Here is a 13,933-nt window from a genome sequence, read left to right as displayed (position 1 = left end):
GTAAATCACCCCTGTCTGCCTAGAAGATCTGTAAAACATACCTGCTGAGGGCTAGAGTAGGCACAGGTTTGAGGGACTGAGTTACACTTCTAAATATTATAATTCTGGTATTTTTGTCATGATAGTCTTAACTAAAATTTTGCATGCATATAGTCACCTTATTCTTAGCCGCAGAGACAGATCTTGGGGTACATGGCAGCTCTTATCTTCTGCAATCCATTTCTCTATTCGCTGACTGTGGAGTATCTCAATTTTTGGTTTAATACGGGGAGGAAGAAGACAGGCAAGTTTTATCTTGTCTAGCTTCTATGTGTGAGACAGAAAAGACCTTCAATTGCAGTGTATGCCTTTTTACTGAAGATGAAAAATTTCTTGAAGAGGGACAGAAGTTAGAATTTCTACATTAGGGAAAGCCAGTTAGACTCAGTGAGACCCTTGGGAAATGTGATTGACATTGAAATCAGTTCTGTTTTGTTTTATGATATTCCTGAAATTATGAGTCTTCACTTCTTATGTGGTCAGGTATCTGTTTATTCACATAATTCTGAGTACAAAAGCAGCTGTAGAAAACAGGTAATGGAAAAACAACACTTCCTTTTCTCTTTCACGTTTTCAGTTGTTGGAGCTGTTTTTCATACTTACAGAATTTTTTTCTTGTATTTACATGAGACCAAATATAAGAAAATCTGTCCAAACAAATGAGTTGGAACACGTCCCACAACACCAATACGCACAGGCACAGTTCCAGTGGCCTTTTTGTGGTACTTACCCTCCCTTGTCAGAAGTGGCAGATTGCCGCCCATTAGCCTCCCCATCACATCACAAAAATGCTTCTACTTCATGAAGAAATACAGCTTATTGGTATTTTGTTCCACTGCAAGGATTGGTTTTTTTGCATTTGATAAGCACTGTGCACTGCTTATTGTGAGAACTAAGTACAAATTTTCTTTCTCTTTTTGTTTTTTCTTTTTTTCCAGAAACCAAAACAAAAGGATTGGCATCCTCCTGGAGGGTTTATTTTAGGACTCTGGGCATTGATCATCATGGTTTTCTTCAAAACATATGGAATCAAGCACATGAAACATGTCTTCTGAAACTGGAGCAAACAAGATACTTGCATTGGCTGCTACTTTGGGTTCATGGGTATCACCTGTGCTCTCTGATGTGAATGATGTTTGTGTTGAAACACTGTGTTGACATCTTGCTTCTAAAGGTTCTTTTGAAGTCATCTCTTCTGCCCCTTTTTCTGGAAAGATTCTAACAAGTGGTTTTATTGTTACTGTTATTTCATGTTGTCTTGATTTGAACATATTTTAATGTTTCTCTGAGCATTTTTTCTTTCTGCTTAAACTTAAAAAGGGGCAGGACCTAAACCCAGTAACAGGATTTCTGAGGTTGCTTCTGGATTGTAAATGGGCAAATTCTTTCCACCATACTTCAAAATAGATCTTAGAAGAAGTCACCTATTACTAAAGAACTGGACATTGTGCAGAATGTTATTTAAGATGTCATTTTGTCAATAAAAACTTAACCCACTTTGCAGACTTTGGCATGACGTATTGAAAGCTTTCTTCACAAAAATAAAATTACTCTGGAATATATTGATTTCTTTTTTTTTTTTTTTTATTCTTTTTTCTTTCCTGTTAAATGCAACCCTTAGATGAGTCTTCTCACCTTAGGCAGTTTTGAGTCTAGAATTCTGTGAGTTGGTGAAAGTGAAAAGAAAATTATGACCTTGTTGAATCTACTTAAAAGATTCAGAAGGCCAAAAACCATGAAAGGACTTCACCATGTCCATTAGAAACCCTTCATAGGTGGTGTATTTTCACTGCATACAATATGGACTTAGATACTTTCAGGATTTTCAATGCACTGGATTTTTGCACCAAAGAAAACTCTGGCATCAGAATGAAAAACGTTATAAATTGTACTATTGTATTCTGTAGTTTCTGAGCCCTTAGAAAATGTGCTTTGTCACCTGTGTTTTGTAAATTCTGGTTTGGCATATTGATTTGTTCTTCCTGGAATTTACTGATGAATGTATGCTAAGAGGGTTTTGTCTGTATAATATATTGATATTTGTGAAGAAAAGAGCAAATTTGTGCATGTGTAGAAACACGTCTGTCAGCGAGGAGAAGCTTTTGCCCTATGCTTTTGGAAATTGTTCTCGACCTTAATCAAAATAAAGCTTACCTGATCCATCCATGGTGTAAGTACTAGACATGTATCTCTAGAAGTTATTAGGAATTATTTATAATCACACATAATATCAGGGTCAGTTTACTTTTCTTAGAATATGGTTCTGAGTGTTTTCCTATTGCACGGCACATACAAATCTGAGCACATTACAATTTTTGTCCTTTTTTCTTTTCTTCCAGTGTGATTGTGGCATCCCAGCCTCAGGTGAGGGGAGGTGAACTGTCAGAGCTCTGTGAGCCTTGGAGAGCTGCAGAGAAGCCACGGAGGCTTCCAGAGAACAGGGAAAACAGCAGTGTGGTGCAGCTTGAGTATTAAAGCCTTAGGTTTTTTCTTGAAAGATTTTCTAGGATTGGAGACGTTGAAGGTACAAAATGACCCATTATGGGAAGGTAAACATTTGCCTGCTCCACCTCTTTGTGGCACTTCTTGGTGAAGAGCTGGAATTGTTTTCAGTAGCAGGTGTAAGCACCAGGAATAGGGATTAAAACAAAAGCATTCCTACTGTCCTTACAGTTCTGTAAACTGATATCGTGGTAGACAATACGAGACATTCCCAGTCCCCCTGCCAACATCAATGCAACTTAAAGGGAAAAAGAAACAGCCTGTGAGATGGGTCTGAGCAGCATTCCTGGTGCTGGATGTCTGGATCTATGCACAATGTGTTGGGTTTGGGGGTTGTTCTTTTGGACAGTGTCCTTCAAAACAGTGACTTTGTATCTGAAATCTGATATAATGGTGACTTTTCTTAAAATCAAAAAATGGGGTTTTTTCCCCTCAGCAATTTCTAATACAACAATCAAGTAAAATCTGTTATGCACAGACCATGTAGAAATGTGTAGACCCACTACAAAATGAATCCTACAGAATTCCTTAGAGGATTTCCTTAGTTTTCCTTTCTTAATCTAACTCGTTTTCAATTGTAGTAAATATTTTAATCAAATATTTATTTTATAGGCAAGTTTTGCCACACTTTTAAAAGTGTATAAAGTGAAGCTGATAGAGCTTTGTGCCTTGTTGCAGTTGCACTTATATGGACTCCTCAGGCCCTCAATTTTTTTCTTTCCCTCTTTCAGCCACCTTTTGCAGGAAGTGGTAGAAACATCTACAGAACTCAGCTGAATTTTGCCAGTGGCAGAAGATACAAAGATTCTGTCTTTTTAAAAGCTTCTCTGCTATGGGAAAAGGAGGCAATCAGGTGGGTTATTAAAATGCAATTTGTGGATAGAGGCACTCAGTAAGTGTGCATGTGAAAGTGATTAAATTGAAGTGAGAACAACAGTTTGACTGGAATGCAGCAAACTATGCTTCAGGCATTTTTAACATTTTTGTATGCACAGAAGTGAAGAGTTGAAATGGATCATTCTGAGACACCTCAAAGTTGCCTGTGCTACACCTCTGAGACAGTATTTTCTATGCTGTGATAACGTTTACTCCTTGAACAGTTACAGTCTGAAAGCAAGTACAGAAATGTCACAGAATTGTCTGTAATTGTGTTTTGTATATTTATTTTTTTATTTAAAGTTAGTAATCTTTTCATTTTCCCTGAGAGGCCTTCAAGCTCAGTTTGGAATGTGGGCTCTTGAAACCAGCCATGCCACCCTCAGTCACAAACCATTTGTGTTTTGCAGGCCAAGTGTGCTTTGCAGTATAGATGCTTCCTCCAAGGTGCACAAATGATCTTTTAAATGGAATCCAGAAGACAAGCCAGATGGTAGTTTCTTGGTGTTTCTTTGCATGGGAACTTTTAGAGCAGAATTGAATTTCAGCATTTTGCGACTCTGCATGGATAGGTCTGTGAACCAAGCATGCCCGTGCTTGCAAAACTCAGTGTATTCATGTCTGCACCCTGTACTGTGGAACTGCATTGACAGGTCCTGCCATGGGGTTTTAAGACATTGTTTAGAACACTCATGGATGATAAAAATAGAAGTTGATCATTTCAGTTTTTCAGCTCTCTTTCAGGATCCCATGTTAAAATGCATTTTTATTATTGAACTGAAGAAATGGTAGGTTGTCTGTAGGGCTGTACTCACATCCAGGCACTCTCCTGTCCCCTGGAGTGCCTGTGAGCAGGCCCAAGGGCTGACACCATGTGTGACTAAGCTGTGCTTCTGTTGCAGACTTAAAACTGAGGTTCCTACAAAAAATGAGTGGAGAAAGAAACCTCAGCAGGGGGGAGACAATCAGTGTTTCTTGGTCTATGCCAGCTGAATATTTTCATGTTTAATGACTGTTACCATGAAGTGCTGTTCTCTTGGCATAAGCAAATACCTGAGACTGTTCACAGGTATCTTCACAAACATCATGTGTGTCTCTTCTAGAGAGCGGAGGGTTTTTTCTTTTGGTTGGTTTTTCCCCCTGAAAGCTGGTGTCTGTTATTGATAAAAGAAAAGCAAATGGAATCTCAGTCTAATTTCCTTGCCTGCACATTGAGCCTATTTCCATCTCTTGTTTCAGGAGTCAGGGATTTTTATTCTCAGTTGTCACATCCACAGAATGTACTGGAAGTAAATGGAACTTGTGGTCCAGTCTGCCTTCAGATAGGCATCATTGCATGCTGGAGCAGGGCTGAGTTGCACTAAATCAGTGATTTGCAAAGGGGCTGAGGCCAGGTTCAGCCGTGAATTTATCCTGGGTGGAGAGGATTTGTGCAGTGATGAGGACAGGGAGGTGTTGCACTGTATTCCTGGGAGAGGGACTGGAAGGACCAGCTGAGGCAGTGCAAGGGAAGTCTGCCGCCCTGGCAATCCTGATATTGACAGCAAGTCAGTAAGGGGTTTTTTGATGTTAGAGAACTGCTGCTTTCTCTTCTCTGATGGATGCTTAGAGGGAAGGAATAAAAAGGAAGTTTCTGATCTGAAGGCTTCCCTAATTATCCACTCAATATAGCTGAGGAAATGAGATGCTGCTGGTTTCTGGTAAACAGTGAGGATTTGATCCAGTACTTTGCATTGTGGAGTGAAAAGCTTTTATGTGGTCAGGATTGTTTGGACTTGATAAAAATAGACAAAGTGGAAGGCAATCCACAAAGTGATAATGGTGCATTTCAGAGTCTGTGGTATTTGGAGAGAAGACAACCTTGGTATATGGTAGAGTGTGGGGACAAGGATTGGGACAAGAAAGCTCAGTGTCCTCATGTACAGATCTTCAGCTCTGTCTGTTACAGAGCTCTGTGTGACCTGGTAGAATTTTATCATGCTTCCAGACTAATTCACCTTTAGATTGAGACAAGCATAAAATATTTCAGGAGACTAATCTATCCATAAAGTTATGAACTGCAGGAAAAAGCAGTGTATATAATGAAAGTGTCTTCTCAACCATGTAAAGATCAAACTCAGGCTGTAGCTGACAGAGAGGAAAGTTGGGGCTCAGTAGCAGTAGTTGTCCTGCAGAAGTCTCTTTTCAGTATTCTACAAATGAATCACACATGCCACAAAAACTCTTCTAACCATCACTTCAGCACTTCTGTACAATAATGAACATAATAGTTTTTTGCTTTTCTTAAGTGGTGAAAGGCAAATTTTAAAAATGGAGAAAGTTTCTCATGGAAGAGAATCTCTGTACTCTAATTTATTTCTGCTTTCCCTCTTTCTGTAAACCTTTAAAAATAAAAAGCTTTCATGAAATGTATCTTGAAAGTGTCTGTGTTTTGGAATGAAAACTTGCATAGGCTGCATAAGATACTCTGAAATCAGCATTTCTTAGAACTCATTTCACGTGCAAGTTCTTTAAGACCGAGTTACTTTTTCTCCCCTAATGAGGATTTCTGCCTGATTTAGTGATTAAATTGATAATGTTTAAGGTTTCCATTCAAGGATGCACATCTATTAATGTTTGGTTGTGCCATGTCTTCTTCCTCATGCAGATTATAGATTTAACTTTTTTTCCTTTCTTTCTTTTCAGGTCTGTGAATAACACCAAAGCCTTGGCCAATACTAAGCCAGTTTGGCTGCTTTGGCCAACAGGCTTAATAGAGATGCAAATTGTATTGGCCTAAATTATTTTAGTGTTGTTTACAGCAATCCTTTGAACAAAACAAGCCCCATGAGCAGCAGACTGTTTGGACAGTGCAACAGCTGTGCTGGCAAAGCTCAGCCTAGGGGGTCTTCCCTATGAAAGTGGCATTTTTCACACTGCAGTTGACATGGCTTTGATGACAGCTCAGCAGAGACCAGGCCACCAGTCTGTGGTTTATTTGGGAGATTCATGGCATGTCACACTAGTCCCTGTGACAAAACTGACTAATCTGAAATAGCAAATAGATTTTCTTTCTTGTCCTGACTTACTGGAATAATGCTCTTATATTAAATGTTTGACTAGGCCCACTGGCTCTGCATGTAATGAGTATTCTAAACTTAGGCTCTGTCCTTTATGTCCAGCTCCAATATAATGGTACTTACTTCCTTTGTCACATGCTTTGGTACTTAGCAACAAAGAGCCTCACTAAACATTAGATTATGTCTGATTTTCATTAAATTACATATTTTGTACTGGTTTTCCTGTCCAGGTTAAGTTTGTAGCTCAAAATATTATGGCTCAAATTGTGGTGAATTTAGGGTCCCCTTACCTCCCTTGGTCTTTATAGTGTATATGGGATGGTAAACAGGATCAATGGGGTCATCAGTGTATCATTGCAATGTATGTTTCTATTTTGTGCAGTTCTCTTACATACCCTTCTCTGCAGTGGTCCCTGTGTTTGTATTTTTTATATCTATAGAAGGCTTTCTGCACTTGCTGATGTTGCTTGTTTCTTTAATCTGCTCCTTCTCTGCAGCATCATTTGCAATGGAGGAATGAGGAAGAGCTTTTCAGTGTTTCATGTAATGCACATCTACACATGTACAGCTGCAGTAAAAAAATAATGGTGTGATGAGAATGTTCCAATTTTCTCCAACACAAATGGGCAGTCCCACTGAATACCACTTTCAGTTTTGGCCTTGTGTGCAGCAAGGATGCAATGGGGAAGCATATCCTCACAGGATATAAATCTGTTCACTCCTTTTGCCTTTGTGTTAAAACATAAGCCTAACCTAAGCTCTTGCCTTAAACAAAGCCACACCAAATGGTTCCCTTCAGAATTTCCTTTGTTTGTCATTAACAGACTCTCACCATGCTGTATGTTTGGATTCTAATAGACTCCAACTGGTCTGACAGCCAAAGTTAAGTCAGCAAAGTCCTAAAACCTTATACCTTGCTAAATACAAGCTGTTCCCTTTATCTTCCCTGTATTCAGGATGTAGCTAGTGTCCTAAAAGCTACTGATGTTATTTTAACACCTGTCTGGGCTGTGTGAAGAAACTGGCAAATTTAAATATCACTAGAGATCTCCTAAAGCAGACAAACCTGTTATCAGAAGTCAAATTATTAAGATGACTTTCTGTGTTTGTTAAAAGGGGTGTCCAGTTTTGCTCTCCATCTGTGCTGGATGCTTTGCATTGCTTTCAGTAAAATGAGAATGCAGTTCCTGTGTTAGATCTCGTGGTGGGCCCGGCACATGGAGAGTATGGCAAGGCTGGAACTGGGCTTTGTGATGTTCACTGGATACATTTTTTATATTTTTTATTTATCTATTTATTTAAATGCAGTCTAGCACCTGCATCTAGGAATGGCCTATGGTAGATACCAAGGGAATAGCACAGAAAAATAGAGGAAAATATATTGTGACATTCTTCCTGTAGAATTCTGCTTGTACCCTTAAGCTATGCTGTATCCTCTTAGCCTTTTTTTCCTATGTTCAGGTAGGTTCCATAGGGTGAGGATCTTTCTTTTTTTTCTCTGTGTTAACTGTAACTTCTTTGGAAGTCTTTTGCAAACCTTGTTGTGGAATTCCAAGTGGATCCATCACTTAGATCTCTTCTTCCCCTTGCTTCAGAGAAGCTTGAAGAGCTCTAGATTTGCAAGGCAGGGTTTTGCTTACAAAAGCTGCATTTGCGTCTTAGCCAGTGTATCTCCTTTATGACTCCTAGTTTTGTTCTTACAGTTTTCCATCTGTCTGGATTGCTGAGGTTGCGTGTAGTTTTCCTGTCTGTTCTGTTCTTCCTGACAACTCCTGGTCAAAGCATTCCATAGCAGACAGGGACACTGTGTGTTGATCATCTCTGTGCGCCAGGCAGGACAAAGAGATGTGTCCCTTTCTCCTGGCAGTCCTGGCAGCCATGTGCTCTCTGCTGGCACCCCTGGAGGGGGCCCAGCACCGAGGGGATTCTGTTTCAGGGCCTGGTTCCACACGTCTGCCTTTGCCATGGAGTCTGTTTCACAGCTGGCCAAGGTGAAATCACCAGCTTTGCTTCTGCTGTGATGCTGAATCTCCATCCACACGCTGGTCAAAGGGCATCATTTGACATTTCATGATTTGGTGTAATTTTCAGTGTGGAAAACATTTAACAGTCTAGTGGTTTGAAGGGTATTTAGCATAAGCAGTGCCATTTGACAGCCATTTTATAAAGGAGTCTTTGCATGTTATACTCTTCTGCTTCAGCACAGAGAAATTTCACACCACCTTAGACATTGGCCCTTTCATATTTCCTAGGGGTTTTTAAAGAATATTTCCTAGGTTTTTATTAAAGAAGATTGTCCTTCTTTTTTTTTTCTTTCTCCTTACAAAATCATATGTTTGTGATATGCAAGGTGTGCTTTTGCAGCAGGCAGCTGGAAATTCAAAGTGATCAGCATGAACTGGTGGTCCAGGGAAGACAGAAGTACTGGTACCTATAAGGTTTCTGTACTTTTTCGCTGTAACTTTTGCTGCCTTACTCTTTGACTCTTTAACTGCTTACTGGTCTTTTTAATCCCTAAGCTATGTTTGAAATTGAATTAGAAATTGCATCTCCTTGCATCAGATAAAATAATTAACTTTCATTACAGAAATTATTATCAGCATTTGTCAAAGAGTTTTTGTGGCACCTATGATCAACTTACAGAATACTGCAAAGAAATCTATGCAGGACATCCATTGCTATTGAGCCAGGACATTACACTCCATCAGCTCCAGCCTGAGTTTGATCTTCATATTCCAGGGGAATAAACTAGACAGCACAAGACACATTTTATTCCTTACTCTTTAGATTCCCCTCACCCCATTCCCCAATATTTTTCCAGCTATTTTTACATTACTGTTTCCTTGCGACCTTAGAGGTACTTTGGATAAAAATCACTTTGTTTCCTGTGAAGTTTGCCTGGAAAATACAGCAGGACATGTCCCAGGTAAGCAGCTCCAGAAGGATTTTATTAATTTACTGCCGTGTTCATGTGTATGAATATGTACCACTGTGTGTTCTGCTGGATCAAGCCAGGGCTTCCATTTTCTCAGTTTCCTTACCAAGAATGAAGTGTTAACTTGTCTTTCTGAGGTGTTTTAGCACTTTGGGTGGAAGGTTTCTCCAAGTGCATCATGTTTTTGCTTTGTACCATGGTGCTGCCACCATTGAGCCAACAGAACACAAAGCAGCTGTGGTACTTTTTTCTTAGTTGCAGAAATGTTTACTTTATCATTCTCAATTCCAGTTGCACATATCATGGCATAAGAGCTACAGTTCTTCAAGATGAAAAATAGCTCCTCTGACAAAGCCAAGTGTAAAAGCCTAAAGGTATGCAAGAAGTTCAGAACTAAACTAACATAGATCTTAAAACTGCTGATGTCTGTAAACACTGTTTTGCAACAGCTTTTAATATGTGAAATGATGCACTGCAGATCATGAATCGATCAAATTATGGTGAAGAGTGTGAGATGACAGCATAAAGCAGAGAATGGCAGCAATGCCTAGTTTGTACTACTTATCCCTGGGCTGACAGCATTTTCTGTCATAAATCTGTTTGGTTTATAACTAGGCCATAAAACCTTACATTAGGCTGAAATGCAGCAGGATTCTGTAGTTCAAAAATTGTGCATTTATAGAGAAATACATCAGTGATTTGTTAATTAAAATTGCTTTAACAGTTATTTACATTTCTTTTGCACTCTTATAACTTGTGCTTTTTGGACTCGATTTATGTTCCATGTGAATCTGTGTGATCTATTTAAAACTTGCTGTCTCCTTCGCTTCATCAAATTCCTTTTTATATATACAGGTGTGACTTAGTCTTAGAAAATACTCCTTCATACTTTTTGTAATTAGATGGGGGACCTTGCTGAATCTTCACAGGAGGTTGATGAGACTAAAGTGAGTTTGGGTTTGTTTTGTTTAAAAGATCTGTATGAGGGTAGCAAGAACACACAGTTATTAACAGAAACTGAACAAGGAACGAGTTACAATGCTTAGCTTGGGTCTGTTAGGAGATTTAGTGTCAGTTTATTCCATGTTTCTTCATTTTCTTAATGCTTCCCCGTATCTACTTGACACTGAGCAGTCTTGCAGACAGGGAGCAAGCCTGTGGAACACAATGGGGCCTGGCAAGTCCCTGTGTTCCTACAGAATACTAAAAGTATTTAAAGATAGTGTAGTCTATCTTTAAAGGATCTGGTTTTAACAATAACGTAGCTAAACACATAGCATACACATCCTGCAGCCCTTGACTGACAGAAAAACTAAGAGCTCTAGTTTAAAATGACAGGATCTTTTTATTATTGTATCAGTAATAAAACAAGGACGGTAGCATCAGAGGACCTACTGTGATCTGTACCATGTCTTTCAGTCACATTAGAAATGATCTGTAAATCAGTTTGACAGATTTCATCAGTTGGAGCAATATATGCTGGATACACACCCCAGTACACATGTTGAAAGGGATGTTCAAATTGCCATTAGTTCAAAACCCAGTCTGGTTTTTACAGAATGCAGTGAAATCAAGTGGAAGGAATAAAACACCATCAGTGAAAGAAGGAGAGTTAAACACCAGCTGACAAGAGAAAGGTAACAAGCACTTGGCATTCAGTTTGTAAGCTGAGTGGTGTGTACCAGGAAGAACACCAAAATAAAGCTTTTAAGGCAAAATACATTATACTTTCTTACTTTTTGATAGTGGGCAGGGCTGCAGCAGGACAGTGGCTCTTGGAGACCTACACTTCAGGTCCAGGCAGTGTTACAGAGGTGACACTGGTTTGCCCCTACCGGGACAGTTCACTTTGTCCCCAGAAAATCGGGGTATCTGTGGGCAGCTGCAGCTATTGCTATCCAGTTTTGGAAAGAGGAAGACCATGGGTTATAAGGGGGTTTAAATGAGAGTGTTTGGTCCCAGTTCTACATCTTGCCTCTGAGGTTCAGCTTCTTGGATTTAGGTGTTTAAAGGTAGTATCTTCGTTCTAGCTTTTGCACTTGTCTAATGAGAGACACCTTTCATCACCTGAGGTACGTTTCATGCAATAGTTACTGATTACTTTGAAGAAATTTGAGATTTGATATTTGTGAAGCAAAAGGAAAAGTAATACTGTAACTGAAATCTTCTTTATTCACAAGCCAAATGTACCCAGTAATTCCTTCCCACTGTGAGGTTCCATACACAGCATGAGCATTGTCCTTCCCCTTGTCTTGCAGGGACTCACCATGTACATACAGGTACTTAATGGAAAAAAAAAGCAGAGTTTAACTTTGCTCCTTTCAGGAGGACAATTTTGTACTCATGGAACTCTTTTCAAATCCCAGCTTCAATGTGATCCAGAATCTCTGAGATCAGTGGTGATCTTGGGACAGTGGAAGGCAGAGATTTTTGCAGGTGCAGTGCTGTGATCTCTCTGTCTGCTATGGCTGGTATTGTATTACTGGTAGTTGGCCTTCTGCATTCCAGAAGCTTGGTAACGTGGTGTTGAGCAGCTGTGGCCTGCTTCCTAGGCTGCTGCCTCAGGACGGTTGCTGGCAGACTCTTGCAGGAATACAAGAGGCAGAACAGAACACAACTCCTGCAGCCTTAGCCTGTGTTCGCTGAGAAGCTGCTGCCATGGCCAGTGGGGGGTTTGGCTTTTTTCAGATAAATTTTGTTTGCCCTCCTTCCTCCCACCCCTATTTAAAAAACAGCAACTTGATAGCACAGCAGCAAATGCGCATTAATATCAAACAGAATTTTCACTACCGTTTTTGTATTAACATGCCATGTCAGAATGTAAAGTGAGCTGGATCTGCACATGGGACCACTCTTGCTGTTAAAGGCTTTAGGCTGGAACAGAGCCCAAAATTCTTAGAAGAAATCCAACATTTCTCGATCAAATATTAATTACATGCTATATAGAATTATATATTTCAAACAAGTTTTATAAATGAAAAGCTAGGCCTTTCAAACCATCGCCAATATTAATTTTGGATTTAAAAGATTATGAAAGATAAACAACCACATAACTGTGAATTAGAAAAATACTGGCCTAGGTTGCATAAAAACCTCCATTAAATAAATATGGAAGGTTTTCACTATGAAAATTCAGTGGCGTCGTACTTAAAAAAGCCATAATGAATTAACCATCCCTTAATGACACTTAGGTTGTGTTTCACGAATCACAAACACACACAGGAAGTCAGATGGCCCCAAAAGGTGATGGACTGGGTTAATACAGTTTAACAGAAAGTACTCTTGGTGTGTGCTGCTCCTCCATGCCAACTCCCTGACTGCTGCTGCAGGTGCCAGCTGCAGACCCTGTTACTCTTCTCCTCCAGGCTGCCGTGCTGGCCCACAAGGTCCAAAGGCTGCTCCGGGAGGCGACTGTGACTGAGCCTGTGCATCCATCCCTCAGGCCATTGGTTTCACCTCGGGGTGGGTTACAGTGAGCGGTTCTGGTTTCCAGTCTGGCTGGAAGAAGTGGATGTCGAATGTCCGTGCCCAGTTCTCGAAGACGCGTTTCTCGGTGATGAAGCGGTGGTGGCTGCCCTTGCGGCCCCGCTCGTGGGAAATGTACATTGTGCACTCGTCAGGTCCCAGAGGTTCATAGTAATGATAAGGTACTGAAAGATGATTAGGATCCCTGTGGAAAAAAGAAAATAGATGGAAGCCTAAGATGTTCTTTTTTGTTGATTGAAAAGATGCTATCTTTAATGAACTGATGGGCTCAAATCCACTTTTTCTCCCAGTTAAACTAGGTAGCTGGTTTTTTTCTTGCACTAATACATCAGAATGGGGCAAAGGTGTTTTCTTTGCTTTTTCTTCTGCTCTCCTTTAATCCTCTTCCTCCCAGTTAAATGAAGGACAGCAGTAGCTCAGAAACAAGGGAGAGTGCTGCAGGGCTGTTACTACTATAAAATTTGAAGTAAACTGCTTAAAAGAGATTTAAATCTAGATTGTTATTTGTAAAAGGTCTTGCAGAGGTATTTACTGAACTGGGGGAAGAAAGAGAAGATGATAGATGGAGGTGGTTATCTGTGTCACATCAGCTTAGCTGAACATTCCCAGCACGCTGTGCGAGGTTCTGAGACCGCAACTTCAATGAGTGTCTGCACACCAGGTCAGTGGGACAGGCTGCTGTTGCTGGGATGAGTTCTGATGCACAAATGAGTTCTTTCTTTTACAACAGCAGCTTTCATGTATCTAAGCTAAAAATTAAAACAGTTCACCCATGGTATCTGTCTGACCTTGTGAACCCATTCACATTTCCCAGCGGGAGATGAGTGACTTGTGACACACAGGATATGCCAAACACCAATTAGACACTTAGGATAAAGTTCATTTTAGCAGTTCTGACCTCAGTGTTTCCATGTAACATTCTGTAAATGGCACATTTGTATTATAATAAGCCAGAGCAATTCATTCTCCTTTTGTTTTAATCTCTACATTAACCTGTACCCATTATGGTTTTTTACCTTGGGCACAGGCATTTTGG

At 40.0% G+C, this 13,933-nt stretch overlaps 2 protein-coding genes across 3 annotated transcripts in view; one reads left to right on the top strand and one right to left on the bottom strand.

Moving 5' to 3' along the window:
* Window positions 1-2,201, top strand: part of PIGK (phosphatidylinositol glycan anchor biosynthesis class K) — a 64,805-nt gene extending 62,604 nt beyond the window's left edge. For both annotated transcript variants that reach the window (XM_039556544.1, XM_039556542.1), the window contains one exon: window positions 978-2,201. In XM_039556544.1, the coding sequence (XP_039412478.1) occupies window positions 978-1,094 (117 nt within the window). In that variant the 3' untranslated portion in view covers window positions 1,095-2,201. The remainder of the gene's footprint in view (window positions 1-977) is intronic.
* ST6GALNAC5 (ST6 N-acetylgalactosaminide alpha-2,6-sialyltransferase 5) overlaps window positions 1,610-13,933 on the bottom strand; it is a 78,801-nt gene continuing 66,477 nt past the window's right edge. The window contains exon 5 of the mRNA XM_039556545.1: window positions 1,610-13,081. Coding sequence (XP_039412479.1) covers window positions 12,850-13,081 — 232 coding nt within the window. The 3' untranslated portion in view covers window positions 1,610-12,849. The remainder of the gene's footprint in view (window positions 13,082-13,933) is intronic.

This window comes from Corvus cornix, chromosome 8, assembly GCF_000738735.6.
Source record: "Corvus cornix cornix isolate S_Up_H32 chromosome 8, ASM73873v5, whole genome shotgun sequence".
In the NCBI taxonomy this organism is placed as follows: domain Eukaryota; kingdom Metazoa; phylum Chordata; class Aves; order Passeriformes; family Corvidae; genus Corvus; species Corvus cornix.
This window is presented reverse-complemented; position numbering and strand designations above follow the sequence as displayed.